Genomic DNA, 15560 nt, shown 5'->3' with positions numbered 1-15560 from the left:
ACCCATCCCCCGGACTCATCACTCTGACCCCACCCCCAGACTCAACACCTGACCCCACCCCCAGACTCATCACTCTGACCCCACCCCCAGACTCAACACTCTGATCCCACCCCCAGACTCAACACCTGACCCCACCCCCAGACTCAACACTCTGACCCCACCCCCAGACTCAACACTCTGACCCCACCCCCAGACTCAACACTGTGATCTCTGACCCCACCCCCAAACTCAACACTGTGACCTCTGACCCCACCCCCAGACTCAACACCTGACCCCACCCCCAGACTCAACACTCTGACCTCTGACCCCACCCCCAGACTCAACACTCTGACCCCACCCCCAGACTCAACACTCTGACCCCACCCCCAGACTCAACACCTGACCCCACCCCCAGACTCAACACCTGACCCCACCCCCAGACTCAACACTCTGACCTCTGACCCCACCCCCAGACTCAACACTCTGACCTCTGACTCCACCCCCAGACTCAACACTCTGACCCCACCCCCAGACTCAACACTCTGACCCCACCCCCAGACTCAACACTCTGACCCCACCCCAGATTAATCACTATGACCCCACCCCCAGACTCAACACCTGACCCCACCCCCAGACTCAACACTCTGACCCCACCCCCAGACTCAACACTCTGACCCCACCCCCAGACTCAACACTGTGATCTCTGACCCCACCCCCAAACTCAACACTGTGACCTCTGACCCCACCCCCAGACTCAACACCTGACCCCACCCCCAGACTCAACACTCTGACCTCTGACCCCACCCCCAGACTCAACACTCTGACCCCACCCCCAGACTCAACACCTGACCCCACCCCCAGACTCAACACTCTGACCTCTGACCCCACCCCCAGACTCAACACTCTGACCTCTGACTCCACCCCCAGACTCAACACTCTGACCCCACCCCCAGACTCAACACTCTGACCCCACCCCCAGACTCAACACTCTGACCCCACCCCCAGACTCAACACTGTGACCCCACCCCCAGACTCAACACCGTGACCCCACCCCCAGACTTATCACTGTGACCCCACCCCCAGACTCAACACTCTGACCCCGCCCCCCAGACTCAACACTCTGACCCCGCCCCCCAGACTCAACACTCTGACCCCGCCCCCCAGACTCAACACTCTGACCCCGCCCCCAGACTCAACACTCTGACCCCGCCCCCAGACTCAACACTCTGACCCCACCCCCAGACTCAACACTCTGACCCCACCCCCAGACTCAACACTCTGACCCCACCCCAGATTAATCACTATGACCCCACCCCCAGACTCAACACCTGACCCCACCCCCAGACTCAACACTCTGACCCCACCCCCAGACTCAACACTCTGACCCCACCCCCAAACTCAACACTCTGACCCCACCCCAGATTAATCACTATGACCCCACCCCCAGACTCAACACCTGACCCCACCCCCAGACTCATCAATCTGACCCCACCCCCAGACTCAACACTCTGATCCCACCCCCAGACTCAACACCTGACCACACCCCCAGACTCAACACTCTGACCCCACCCCCAGACTCAACACTCTGACCCCACCCCCAGACTCAACACTGTGATCTCTGACCCCACCCCCAAACTCAACACTGTGACCTCTGACCCCACCCCCAGACTCAACACCTGACCCCACCCCCAGACTCAACACTCTGACCTCTGACCCCACCCCCAGACTCAACACTCTGACCCCACCCCCAGACTCAACACTCTGACCCCACCCCCAGACTCAACACCTGACCCCACCCCCAGACTCAACACCTGACCCCACCCCCAGACTCAACACTCTGACCTCTGACCCCACCCCCAGACTCAACACTCTGACCTCTGACCCCACCCCCAGACTCAACACTCTGACCTCTGACTCCACCCCCAGACTCAACACTCTGACCCCACCCCCAGACTCAACACTCTGACCCCACCCCCAGACTCAACACTCTGACCCCACCCCAGATTAATCACTATGACCCCACCCCCAGACTCAACACCTGACCCCACCCCCAGACTCAACACTCTGACCCCACCCCCAGACTCAACACTCTGACCCCACCCCCAGACTCAACACTGTGATCTCTGACCCCACCCCCAAACTCAACACTGTGACCTCTGACCCCACCCCCAGACTCAACACCTGACCCCACCCCCAGACTCAACACTCTGACCTCTGACCCCACCCCCAGACTCAACACTCTGACCCCACCCCCAGACTCAACACCTGACCCCACCCCCAGACTCAACACTCTGACCTCTGACTCCACCTCCAGACTCAACACTCTGACCTCTGACTCCACCCCCAGACTCAACACTCTGACCCCACCCCCAGACTCAACACTCTGACCCCACCCCCAGACTCAATACTCTGACCCCACCCCCAGACTCAACACTGTGACCCCACCCCCAGACTCAACACCGTGACCCCACCCCCAGACTTATCACTGTGACCCCACCCCCAGACTCAACACTCTGACCCCGCCCCCCAGACTCAACACTCTGACCCCGCCCACAAGACTCAACACTCTGACCCCGCCCCCCAGACTCAACACTCTGACCCCGCCCCCAGACTCAACACTCTGACCCCACCCCCAGACTCAACACTCTGACCCCACCCCCAGACTCAACACTCTGACCCCACCCCCAGACTCAACACTCTGACCCCACCCCCAGACTCAACACTCTGACCCCACCCCCAGACTCAACACTCTGACCCCACCCCCAGACTCAACACTCTGACCCCGCCCCCAGACTCAACACTCTGACCCCACCCCCAGACTCAACACTCTGACCCCACCCCCAGACTCAACACTCTGACCCCACCCCCAGACTCAACACTCTGACCCCACCCCCGGACTCAACACTCTGACCACACCCCCAGACTCAACACTGTGGGGGTCATGCTGATTCTCTGATGAAATATTAAAGCCTCCACTCCTGACCCCAGAGTCACCCCCTGACCTCTGACCACCCATATGGGGGATTGTGGAGATGCTGTGCCCAAGAGCTTGCAATCTACAATCCTTACCACTCAGGGCGGAGCTACAAAGGGCATGGTGGGACTTGTAGTTCTCCCTATAGAGATACTGATAATGGTAATATATAATATTACATTGTATACATTATATTACTATTATCTGGCTCTCAGACAATGCTGGGATTGATAGCCCCGCCCCTGATTACACTGATTGGTGCTTTGGTGACTGGGTGTGTTCCCCTTTAAGAGAGAGGCGTGGCCTCCATACTCCACCGCTCGCCAACCACCCTTGAATGTTGTGACACGGCGCAGCCGCCCCTGTTTGGCGCCCTCAGCGCTCCAACCAATCGCTATTCAGTTACCAGGCAGAGGTCGGATTATTATCCAATGAGGGCACAGGAATATTGTGTTTCCGGGGAAGAGCGATTCTGAAAGCCAATCAGAAATCCAGCAAAGGTGAGGGGTGGTGGCGGCGGCGGCCAATCAGAACAGCGGAGAGTGCGGAGGCTCCGTAGCGGCGGTAGGTGATTCCCGGGAATGGCGCTACTGGCCGGGGGGTCACTGGGAGAGCAGAGCGGCCCCTCCACGCCCCCCTGTGGGAGGGGCTACCCGAGAGGCACCAAACCCCGCCCACTCATGGGCTGACAGCGGGCTGAGGGTCAGAAATCACATGAGAGAGGAACCGGGTGATGTGTGAGGAGAGAACACCCGCCAAACACTTCTTTGGGGTCACCAGACACTTCTATCCATGTGTGGGGTCAACAGACACCTCTATGGGGTCACCAGACACGGGGCGTCCTCATGTGTGGGGTCACTAGACACGGGGCGTCCTCATGTGTGGGGTCACCAGACGTCGGGCGTCCTCATGTGTGGGGTCACCAGACACTTCTATCCATCTGTGGGGTCAGCAGACACGGGGCGTCCTCATGTGTGGGGTCACCAGACACTTCTATCCATCTGTGGGGTCACCAGACGCGGGGCGTCCTCATGTGTGGGGTCACCAGACACCTCTATCCATGTGTGGGGTCACCAGACACGGGGCGTCCTCATGTGTGGGGTCACCAGACACGGGGCGTCCTCATGTGTGGGGTCACCAGACGCTGGGCGTCTTCATGTGTGGGGTCATCAGACACGGGGCGTCCTCATGTGTGGGGTCACCAGATGCCGGGCGTCCTCATGTGTGGGGTCACCAGACGCTGGGTGTCTTCATGTGTGGGGTCATCAGACACGGGGCGTCCTCATGTGTGGGGTCATCAGACACGGGGCGTCCTCATGTGTGGGGTCACCAGACACCTCTATGGGGTCACCAGACGTCTCCATGTGTGGGGTCAGCAGACACGGGGCGTCCTCATGTGTGGGGTCACCAGACGTCTCCATGTGTGGGGTCTCCAGACGTCTCCATGTGTGGGGTCACCAGACGTCTCCATGTGTGGGGTCACCAGACGTCTCCATGTGTGGGGTCACCAGACGCCTCTATTGGGTCACCAGACGTCTCCATGTGTGGGGTCACCAGACGCCTCTATGGGGTCACCAGACATCTCCATGTGTGGGGTCAGCAGACACGGGGCGTCCTCATGTGTGGGGTCACCAGACGTCTCCATGTGTGGGGTCACCAGACGTCTCCATGTGTGGGGTCAGCAGACACGGGACGTCTCCATGTGTGGGGTCACCAGACGTCTCCATGTGTGGGGTCACCAGACGCCTCTATGGGGTCACCAGACGTCTCCATGTGTGGGGTCACCAGACGCCTCTATGGGGTCACCAGACGTCTCCATGTGTGGGGTCACCAGACGTCTCCATGTGTGGGGTCACCAGACGCCTCTATGGGGTCACCAGACATCTCCATGTGTGGGGTCAGCAGACACGGGGCGTCCTCATGTGTGGGGTCACCAGACGTCTCCACGTGTAGGGTCAGCAGACACGGGGCGTCCTCATGTGTGGGGTCACCAGACGTCTCCATGTGTGGGGTCACCAGACGTCTCCATGTGTGGGGTCAGCAGACACGGGACGTCTCCATGTGTGGGGTCACCAGACGTCTCCATGTGTGGGGTCACCAGACGCCTCTATGGGGTCACCAGACATCTCCATGTGTGGGGTCAGCAGACACGGGGCGTCCTCATGTGTGGGGTCACCAGACGTCTCCATGTGTGGGGTCACCAGACGTCTCCATGTGTGGGGTCAGCAGACACGGGACGTCTCCATGTGTGGGGTCACCAGACGTCTCCATGTGTGGGGTCACCAGACGCCTCTATGGGGTCACCAGACGTCTCCATGTGTGGGGTCACCAGACGCCTCTATGGGGTCACCAGACGTCTCCATGTGTGGGGTCACCAGACGTCTCCATGTGTGGGGTCACCAGACGCCTCTATGGGGTCACCAGACATCTCCATGTGTGGGGTCAGCAGACACGGGGCGTCCTCATGTGTGGGGTCACCAGACGTCTCCACGTGTAGGGTCAGCAGACACGGGGCGTCCTCATGTGTGGGGTCACCAGACGTCTCCATGTGTGGGGTCACCAGACGTCTCCATGTGTGGGGTCAGCAGACACGGGACGTCTCCATGTGTGGGGTCACCAGACGTCTCCATGTGTGGGGTCACCAGACGCCTCTATGGGGTCACCAGACGTCTCCATGTGTGGGGTCACCAGACGCCTCTATGGGGTCACCAGACGTCTCCATGTGTGGGGTCACCAGACGTCTCCATGTGTGGGGTCACCAGACGCCTCTATGGGGTCACCAGACATCTCCATGTGTGGGGTCAGCAGACACGGGGCGTCCTCATGTGTGGGGTCACCAGACGTCTCCACGTGTAGGGTCAGCAGACACGGGGCGTCCTCATGTGTGGGGTCACCAGACGTCTCCATGTGTGGGGTCACCAGACGTCTCCATGTGTGGGGTCACCAGACGCCTCTATGGGGTCACCAGACGTCTCCATGTGTGGGGTCACCAGACGCCTCTATGGGGTCACCAGACGTCTCCATGTGTGGGGTCAGCAGACACGGGACGTCTCCATGTGTGGGGTCACCAGACGTCTCCATGTGTGGGGTCACCAGACGTCTCCATGTGTGGGGTCAGCAGACACGGGGCGTCCTCATGTGTGGGGTCACCAGACGTCTCCATGTGTGGGGTCACCAGACGCCTCTATGGGGTCACCAGACGTCTCCATGTGTGGGGTCACCAGACGCCTCTATGGGGTCACCAGACGTCTCCATGTGTGGGGTCAGCAGACATCTCCATGTGTGGGGTCACCAGACGCCTCTATTGGGTCACCAGACGCCGGACGTTCTCATGTGGGGAGGGGTTGTGAGGGGAATGGTTGTGATGCAGGGAGTAGGAAGGGGAGGGGTTGTGGGGAGGGGGAGGGGCTATGATAGTGGGGGGCTGTGATCTGGGGAAGGGGAGGGGCTGTTATGTGATTACTCTGGATGATGGATAGGCAATAGTGAGGGGGAGGAGTTTATACAAGCTGATTATTGTTAATAAAGGGATGTGTGTGTTTTTTTTTTTATCAAACTTTCTTTATAAAAGTAGATCAGGACACCCTCCTCCACCTCCTCTGTACTCTGTATGATGAGCGCTGTGTCGGCACCCCCTAACATAGGACAGGCAGAGGTCACACTGACTGCAGAGCTCCACCAATGGCAGATCAGGGGTGGGTCCTCCCCATTAGCACAGCGCCATAAACTGGTGCCTCTTCTGCCTGGTCCTGGCACTGACCAGAACAATATACCAAGGGGAATGACAGGGGCAAATCGGGGGGAGGGAGAGGTATGGCGGGGTAATAAGGAGGAAGATGAGAAGCACAATGATATGGGGAAGGGTGTTAAGGGGGGGGGGGGTGATGAGGACAGCAGAGGGTGTACTGTGCACGGAGTGACTGTGGTGTCCCCGGCAGGTCCGGCACGCTGGAGGGGATGGCAGAGGACGCGCTCTATGAAAAGATCTTGAAGAAAGGCGGACTGACGGCGGGAGAATCGCAGGAGGAGACCGAACCCATCAACCTTCTGCAGAAACTGCGCAGCCGCATCACGTGAGACTCCTCCCACTCTGTGTACTGCCTGACCCCTCCCCTCTGTACTGGGAGCAGCACTGGGCCACTGAGCTTACACTCTTACCACATGATCGAGTCTGTCTATCATGTGGGCGGAGCCTGGCCCAGGAGCTTGCACTCAGTGCCGGTATGGGGAATATGTTTGTTGTGTAGTAATGATGATATCTCAGGGGGGAACACTTTCTTATCTCTGATTTGGTTTTTATTTTCTATCAACAGGAAAGCCGTGCAAACAAAAGTGGACGGTATACTGGTACTGAACCTTGTGTGACCTCTGACCCTGAACCCCCTGACCCAAAACCTGACTGTATTCATGACCCAAAACCTGACTATTCATGACCTCTAACCCTGAACCCCCTGACCCAAAACCTGACTGTAGTCATGACCCCTGACCCAAAACCTGACTGTAGTCATGACCTCTGACCCTGAACTCCTGACCCAAAACCTGACTGTAGTCATGACCCCTGACCCAAAACCTGACTATTCATGACCTCTGACCCTGAACTCCTGACCCAAAACCTGACTGTATTCATGACCCCTGACCCAAAACCTGACTGTATTCATGACCCCTGACCCAAAACCTGACTGTAGTCGTGACCCCTGAGCCAAAACCTGACTGTAGTCGTGACCCCTGAGCCAAAACCTGACTGTAGTCGTGACCCCTGAGCCCCTGGCTATGCCAACCCTAACCTTATTCCCTGACTGTGTGACCCCCTGACCCTTAACCCTGTCAACTCTCTAACCTTATACAATGATTGTACTCATGTCCTTTGACCCCAAACCCTGGCTGTGTGACCTCTGACCCTGAACCCCGGATGTGTGGCTTCAGAATCCTGGCTGTATGGGTGACCTCTGACCCTAATTCCTGGCTGACTGTGTGACATTTGACCCTGACCTCAACCCCTTACTGTATTTATGACCCCTCGCTGCATGTGTGACCTCCTTACTTTGAATTTGCACCTGAGTGATAGCTGTATATCTGACCCTCGTATACCTGTTTGTGACCCCCAAACTCTCCCTGTATGTCCTATTTCCCCCCTTCACCTGTCCGCCCTCTGACCCTCTCGGTGTCACCCTGCAGGGGGATGTCCAGAAGTTGTCTGACTATGACAAGCTGTACCTGTACCTCCAGCTGCCGCCCGGCCCCAGCAGCCCCGACAAAAGGTATTGTCACCCCCCCAGAACACCCCGTACAGGCTTTAGCCGTGTTCACTTTGCTGCTATTAAAGAGAACCTGTCACTGCGGTTCCTCTATTACCAACCACAGGCTTTCCTATGGAAGGGTTATGCTGCGTACACACGATCCGAATTTCCGACAACAAAAATTTGAGATCTGGATCTCAAATTTTCCGACAACAAAATCCGTTCTCGTAAATTCCGATCGTGTGTACACAATTCCGACACACAAAGTTCCACGCATGCTCGGAATCGAGCAGAAGAGTCGCACTGGCTATTCAACTTAATTTTTCTAGTCCCGTCGTACGGCTTGTACGTCACCGCGATCTTGACATTCGAAATTCCCGACAAGATTTGTGTGACCGTGTGTAAGCAGGACAAGTTTGAGCCAACATCCGTCGGAAAAAAAAAAAACACGGTTTGGTTGTCGGAAATTCCGATCGTCTGTACGCGGAATTACAGCGCCTTAAAAAAGTATTCATACCCCTTGACATTCTCCACATTTAGTCATGTTACACCCAAAGACGTAAATGTATTTTATTGGGATTTTATGTGACAATTATGTGACACTTTGTGTTGGTCTATCACATAAAATCCCAATAAAATACATTACATTGTAACATGAAAAAATGTGGGAAATTTCAAGGGGTATGAATACTTTTCAAGGCACTGTATAAAATAAAGTGAATAATAAAAAATATTATTATTTAGTCTCTTGTGTGTGTATATATATTTTAATAATATAAATTAAAGTGATTATTACTTTATATTTTGTTAATAAATAAAGAGCTTAATATTATAAATCACTTTATTTTTATATAGAAATTATTTTCATAATTTAAAAGAAAATAAATTTTATATTTAATAGTAATTATTATGAATATTATATAAAAATATTTTGTAAAATAAAATATAAATATAAAATATTTTCTGTTCTTAAAATAATAAAGTGATTTATAATATATAATTGACAGAGATTGAAGCTGAGTTTACTTTCACTTTCCTATCTCCTCTGGAGATCCAGGTACAAAACTACAGAGAGAGATCAGAGAGAGAGACAACAGAGAGAGCCGTCGGCGGCTGAACATCCCGACGCCCATCTTGGTACACCCTGCACTCGGCTGTAGTAAGCCAGCAGCGGACATCTTGTTACACCCAGCCCATATAGTTCGAGCTGGGTGTAACAAGATGTCTGCTGCTGCTTACTGCGGCAGGGTGTACCAAGATGGGCGCCACATTACAGCATTTCAAAAATAAATCCTTTCCTCATGTCACTTATTGCTGCATTTCAGTGCCAGCCACCTGTCAGTGCCCATAAGTGCCGTCTGTCAGTGCCAGCCACTTGTCAGTGCCACCTATCCGTGCCCATCAGTCAAACTGTCACATGACATTAAAAAAAAAAAAAGTATCGGTAATCGTTATCAGAGAGTACTGGGAAAAAAAGTATCGGTACTTGTACTCGGTCTTAAAAAAGTGGTACCGGGACATCCCTAATTATAGTTATTATTGATAATATTAATCACTTTGTGTTGGTCTATCACATAAAATCCCAATAAAATACATTTTACGTTTTTTGGTTGTAACACAAAATGTGGGAAATTTCAAGGGGTATGAATACTTTTTCAAGCTGCTGTATATTTGCCTCCATCTTTATCTTTACCTTCTTCAAGTCTGACTCTGGGGGAGGTGGGTGGCGGGGGGGGGTGTATGGTGATCACTGGAAGCCCTGACACCCGCTGCCCCAATGGTGATGTGACACGCTGTGTACCAGCTCCTGAATCTGCATAGCGGTATCAGAGAAGAGTCTTATGAGGGTCGTCTGACCTCAGGTGACCTTTCACCCTTCTCGGAGTGTGAAGAGGAGGGATGTACATGACAATTGGCCATCCTTGGGGGGGGGGGGGGGGGTGGACAGGACTATTCTTTATGGGCTGTGCCAGTGATCCCCAATTACCCCCCCTTCCAATTTATGTTGGGTTAATAATTGGCTCCTCCCTCTCCTCCCCTCCTCCCATGTATGTTGGGGTAATAATTGGCTCCTCCCTCTCCCCTCCTTCTCCCATGTATGTTGGGGTAATAATTGGCTCCTCCCTCTCCCCTCCTCCTCCCATGTATGTTGGGGTAATAATTGGCTCCTCAATCTCCCCCCCTCCTCCCATGTATGTTGGGTTAATAATTGGCTCCTCCCTCTCCCCCCCTCCTCCCATGTATGTTGGGGTAATAATTGGCTCCTCCCTCTCCCATGTATGTTGGGGTAATAATTGGCTCCTCCCTCTCCCCTCCTCCTCCCATGTATGTTGGGGTAATAATTGGCTCCTCCCTCTCCCCTCCTCCTCCCATGTATGTTGGGGTAATAGATGGCTCCTCCCTCTCCCTTCCTTCTCCCATGTATGTTGGGGTAATAATTGGCTCCTCCCTCTCCCCTCCTCCTCCCATGTATGTTGGGGTAATAATTGGCTCCTCCCTCTCCCTTCCTTCTCCCATGTATGTTGGGGTAATAATTGGCTCCTCCCTCTCCCTTCCTCCTCCCATGTATGTTGGGGTAATAATTGGCTCCTCCTTCTCCCCCCCCTCCTCCCATGTATGTTGGGGTAATAATTGGCTCCTCCCTCTCCCCTCCTCCTCCCATGTATGTTGGGGTAATAATTGGCTCCTCCCTCTCCCCTCCTCCTCCCATGTATGTTGGGGTAATAATTGGCTCCTCCCTCTCCCCTCCTCCTCCGTACAGCCTGGATGTAGGATGTGTGACCACGGCGGAGCACATGCACGCCTGTACGTGGATCCGGAACCACCTGGAGGAGCACACCGACACCTGCCTGCCCAAACAGGATGTCTACGATGCTTATAAGTGAGTGAGGGGGGGCGGGGTCATAGGTCCCTGAGACCAAGGGGGGAGGGGGATCTAACCAATCACGTCTTATGTCACGTCTTTGTGTCTCTCTCTCTACATAGGCGATACTGCGACAACCTCTGCGGGCGGCCGCTCAGCGTGGCCAACTTCGGGAAGATCATTCGGGAGATCTTCCCCAATATAAAGGCGAGGAGGCTGGGGGGACGCGGCCAGTCCAAATATCCTTCTGTGTGTGTGTGGGAGACCCAAGAAGAGAACCGGAACTGAGGTCTGGGGGCACAGAGGATGGGGGGGGGACATTTTCCGGCGCACCGCTGACTTCCTGCCGGTATTCTCCAGGAATTGGGGTATCCTGGGCCAGCATGGGACGGTGTGCCCCGACATGCCAAAGAGGGAGCAAGGCTGATCGACCGCACTGCTAGCCGGGGAACTGTAGGTGTGGGAGGAGCTTGGGTTCTGATTGCCAGGCCAATGAGCTGCGGAAGGGGGGGATCCTCTACCTGAAGCTCATTGGCTGACAAATGTTTTATTGGAGTCAAAGCCAGAATATTGTAGAGTCTCCTTAACCAATGAAACGTATTGCTACAGCGGCCTGCGGAGGAAGAGTATGGTGAGCATGCCGCCCCTGCCCAGCCTGGACCTGAAGATGACAGAAAGTGTAAGTGCAAGTCTACCTCCTCCTCTCTGCACCCGCCTCGCTCCTCCTCTCTGCACCCGCCTCGCCCCTCCTTCCTGTGCAGGCCTCGCTCCTCCTTCGTGCACCCACCTCGCTCCTGTTTCATGCCCCCACCTCGCTCCTCGCTCTTTTTTTCCTGCACCCACCCCACCTCCCTCCTCCTTCCTGCACCTACCTCACAGCTTCATACTCCATGCTCCTCCGTTTTCCTTGCTCATGTTTCCTCCACTGCCCTCGTCCTTCCATCCTCCTCGCTCCCCTCCTTTTCTTCCCCCTTCTAACTCACTCCTCCATTCTTCTCTTTGCTCCTCTAACTTCCTTGCTACCCTTTTCTGCCTCCTCCTCATTCCTCCATCCCTCTTCTTCTCCACCCCTTGCTACCCTCTTCCTCCACCCTCTTTTGTATTTCTTTCCTTCGCCCTCCACACTCTTCCATCCTACTTGTTCGTCCTTCATCTTTCCCCTCTATGATTGCTTCTCCATCCTCCTTTCTCCACTGTTATTTGGCCGATAGCCTCCTTTGCTCCCTTTTCTCAATCCTTCCTCTTTCTTCACCCTCCTTGATCCTCCTCACTCCTCTTTTTTTCTTTCTCCATGTCCTTCCTTCCTTCCTTCCTTCCTTCCTTCCTTCCTTCCTTCCTTCCTTCCTTCCTTCCTTCCTTCCTTCCTTCCTTCCTTCCTTCCTTCCTTCCTTCCTTCCTTCCTTCCTTCTTGCTCTTTCCTTCCTCGTCCTTAATCCCCCTCCTTGCTCTGCAATCCTCCTCCTTTCTCTTCCCCAATTCCTCCCCCTTCCTCCTTAATCATCCTCATTCTTCTTTTCTTCTTCCTCCACCTTCCTCTCTCTTCATCCTCTATCCTCCATGCTTTGCCTTCCTACCTCCTCCTTCCTCTTTCCCAATTCCTCCTCCTTGATCTTCCTATTACACCTTCCCTTCTCTTCACCCTCCTTGCACTTCATTCCTCCACCTTCCTACCTACTCCTTCCTCTTCTTCCTCTATCCTCTTCCTAAATCCTTTGCAATCCTCCTTTCTCTTCCCCAATTCCTCCTCCTTTCTCCTTGATCCTCCTCACTCCTCATTTCTTTCTCTTAAACCTTCATCCTCCATGCTCCTCCTTCCTTCCATAATCCCTCTTCCTTCCTCAATCCTTCTTCTTTCCTCAATCTTCCTCATTCCTCTTCCTCAATATTCCTCATTCCTCGATCCGCCTCATTCCTCCTCAATCCTCTTCCTCAACCCTCCTCATTGCCCTGCCTCCATCCTCCTCATTGCCCTGCCTCCATCCTCCTCGCTCTTCCTTCACCTTCTCATCTCTTGCCCATCATACATCCATCTGATGATCCCCTCTCCTCCTCGTTCAGTCGGAGCTGACAGATCTGGTCCAGTCATACAATAACGACGTGATAAATGCCTCCTGCGCTCTGATCTGTAATTGGGCGGAGAAGATCCTGAAGCGATCGTTCAACAACGTGGTGGAAGTGGCCCAATTCCTGATCCAACAGCACATCATTAACCCCCGCAGCGCCAATGCCGAGCTTGTCCTCTCCATGGTCCTGTCAGGTGAGAATACATGCCAACACACCCTCTCTTCCCTCCTCGCTCATTCCTCAGTCTTTACTCCTCTCTTTTTTTTTTTTTTTTTTCCTCTTCATCGGAGCAGAAAACTCTCAGAGCGGTGGGCAGAAACTACAGAAGCAGCCGGCAGATGTGCCCGGGACAAAGAGGCCCCCATCCCCCGATAACAGCGCGGCAGACAATAAGGTGAGCACTGTGGGTGGGGGGGGGGTAATATACATGGCCCAAATACATAAATGTGGATTGTTTAACCTGCCAATGTATTTGTCATTTTGTTTGGACGGTCCTGTGATTTTACACACCACAGCAAGGTTGGTGGCTCCACCATTTCCTGGATTTGGTTTACACCTTCCTGTTAGGCCCTTTTGCTCACTCAGCAATAAAAAGACATGTGATTGGGCCATTCATTGTGGGTGGAGCCCTGACACAGGAAGCTGTAAAGCTGAGATAGGAAGCAGCCTGGTCACCTTTTGGTGGTGTGTGGTCCGCAAGACTAGCTGAATACCTTCTCTTCTTCCTTCTTTTTCTCTTCCTCCTTTGCCTTGTCTTCCTCTTCCTCCTTTGCCTTGTCTTCCTCTTCCTCCTTTGCCTTGTCTTCCTCTTCCTCCTTTGCCTTGTCTTCCTCTTCCTCCTTTGCCTTTGTCTTCCTCTTCCTCCTTTGCCTTTGTCTTCCTCTTCCTCCTTTGCCTTTGCCTTCCTCTTTCTCCTTTTCCTTTTTCTTCCTTTTTCCTCTTCTTCCTTTTTCCTCTTCCTGCCTTTTTCCTTTTCCTCTTCCCCTTCTTCCTTTTTTCGTTTCTTTTTCCTCTTCTTTCTTTTTCCTCTTCATCTTCCCCGTCCTCCTTTTCCTCCTCCTCTATCCTCCTCCCTTCTTCTTCCTCACTCCTCGTTACGGAACTATAGTAAACTCAACCCTCACTTTTTTTTATTTTTAGAACAAGAAGTCGCCCCCCAATACGCACCCGGTCAGCCCCCCGCAGGTGAAGAAGCGCCCCCCCGAGCCTCAGAAGGCAGCCAGCAGCCCCCGGGTGGACGCCTTGGTCGCCAAGCTTCCGGTCCTCCGGCCCCGCCTCCCCACAGAAGAAAAGTTCATCAGTTCCAGCCCGCCGGTCCGATTCCCCCCTCCCGTCCTGGCTTCCAATATCATCCCTGGGCACGTGAAGGTGTCCCCTTTGCCGTTCGCCGCCGTTCCGCCGGTAGTGCCCCTGGCGGTCACGGCGGGGGTGAACGGGACGGGGTTGGTCCCTCAGCCGGTGGCCCAGCCCGTCATCAGTATGATCCTTCCCGACATGGTCAACTTGGAGCCGCACGCCCTTCCAAAAGCCAACCAGAACGGCATCAAAGAGCTGGCGGGCGGCTCGGGCGCCGAGAACAAAGCGGCCAAACGGCTCGCGGCCTCCCCGGAGGAGGGACAGTCGAAAAGAAAGCGGGGTCGCCCGCGGAAGGTGGACACTCAACCTAACCTCGGCAAAGGGCCATCAACGTCTACGGCACAGCCGGGGAGGATGGCGGGCGAAATCCCCGGCACGACGCAAATTAGAGACAATGCCCAGGACCTTGTCGGCTCCTCTGCCCCACCGGACGCCGTCACACAAGGAGACGACACCGCAGTGCCGCTGGCTACCGGAGAAGAGATCCTGCAATGTCAGCTGGAGGCGCCAGAGGTGCCACAGCTCACGCCGCTTTCTCCTGGCCAAGCCGAGACAACCCAGTCCACCCCCGAGGCCAGGAGGGCGGACGTCGTGCCGAACCAGGTCAGCGTCATCCAAGATGGCCGACAGAGCCTGGTTCAGTGGAGCGTACGGACTGCAGAGCAGAGGAGTAGCAGAGAGGAAGGGTTTGCGCCGGAAGAATTGGAATGGGACACGATCCAAGTGGATTGACGGACTCCTCCTCCCCTTCGCATGTATCCCTGAGCAGGAACAGTTCCGCCCTTCCCCCTCCCCCCCCCCCCCCCTCCACACCACCACCCCCTGGCCAACCTGGGAGGACCCTGCGTCCAGGAAAGGACACAGACGTCTACCATTCCGCCAGGGGATTGGACGCAGGAAAAGAGCCATAGCCGCCCCCCCCCCCCCCTGTTTATGATATATTGATAGGTTTTCAGATGACATCATCACATTTCTACCAGTGGAGCGTAATGGACTCGGTGACACTCCCAGCGTACGCCCCTCCCCCTCATTGTTTGTATCATATGTCAGCCCTTCACACTTCGATAAAAGGAAAATTTCTTACAAA

At 54.7% G+C, this 15560-nt stretch overlaps 1 protein-coding gene across 3 annotated transcripts; it reads left to right on the top strand.

The window, feature by feature from the left end:
- Positions 1-3400: 3400 nt before the first annotated feature.
- On the top strand, positions 3401-15560 carry RFX5 (regulatory factor X5). Of its 3 annotated transcripts, none has more exons than XM_073609152.1 (10): positions 3401-3517; positions 6892-7026; positions 7267-7300; positions 8129-8211; positions 10952-11071; positions 11176-11292; positions 11651-11732; positions 13112-13310; positions 13411-13511; positions 14258-15560. In XM_073609152.1, exons 2-10 carry the CDS (start codon positions 6911-6913, stop codon positions 15203-15205), a joined length of 1800 nt encoding a protein of 599 aa, XP_073465253.1. In that variant the 5' UTR covers positions 3401-3517; positions 6892-6910; the 3' UTR covers positions 15206-15560. The 3 variants fall into 3 exon arrangements, with proteins under 3 accessions (XP_073465253.1, XP_073465254.1, XP_073465252.1); XM_073609153.1 differs by lacking the exon at positions 3401-3517 and adding an exon at positions 3524-3655; XM_073609151.1 differs by lacking the exon at positions 3401-3517 and adding an exon at positions 3538-3690.

The sequence above is a fragment of the Aquarana catesbeiana genome, linkage group LG13 (assembly GCF_042186555.1).
Source record: "Aquarana catesbeiana isolate 2022-GZ linkage group LG13, ASM4218655v1, whole genome shotgun sequence".
Lineage (NCBI taxonomy): Eukaryota > Metazoa > Chordata > Amphibia > Anura > Ranidae > Aquarana > Aquarana catesbeiana.
This window is presented reverse-complemented; position numbering and strand designations above follow the sequence as displayed.

Bases quoted from the DNA above. Each gene is read 5' to 3' on its own strand.
- RFX5 (XM_073609151.1), top strand. From the start codon at position 3,668: ATGAGAGAGGAACCGGGTGATGT. The intron at 7,301-8,128 runs GTACTGAACCTT...GTCACCCTGCAG, and splicing joins CAAAAGTGGACGGTATACTG to GGGGATGTCCAGAAGTTGTC. The intron at 11,293-11,650 runs ATATCCTTCTGT...AACCAATGAAAC, and splicing joins GGGGGACGCGGCCAGTCCAA to GTATTGCTACAGCGGCCTGC.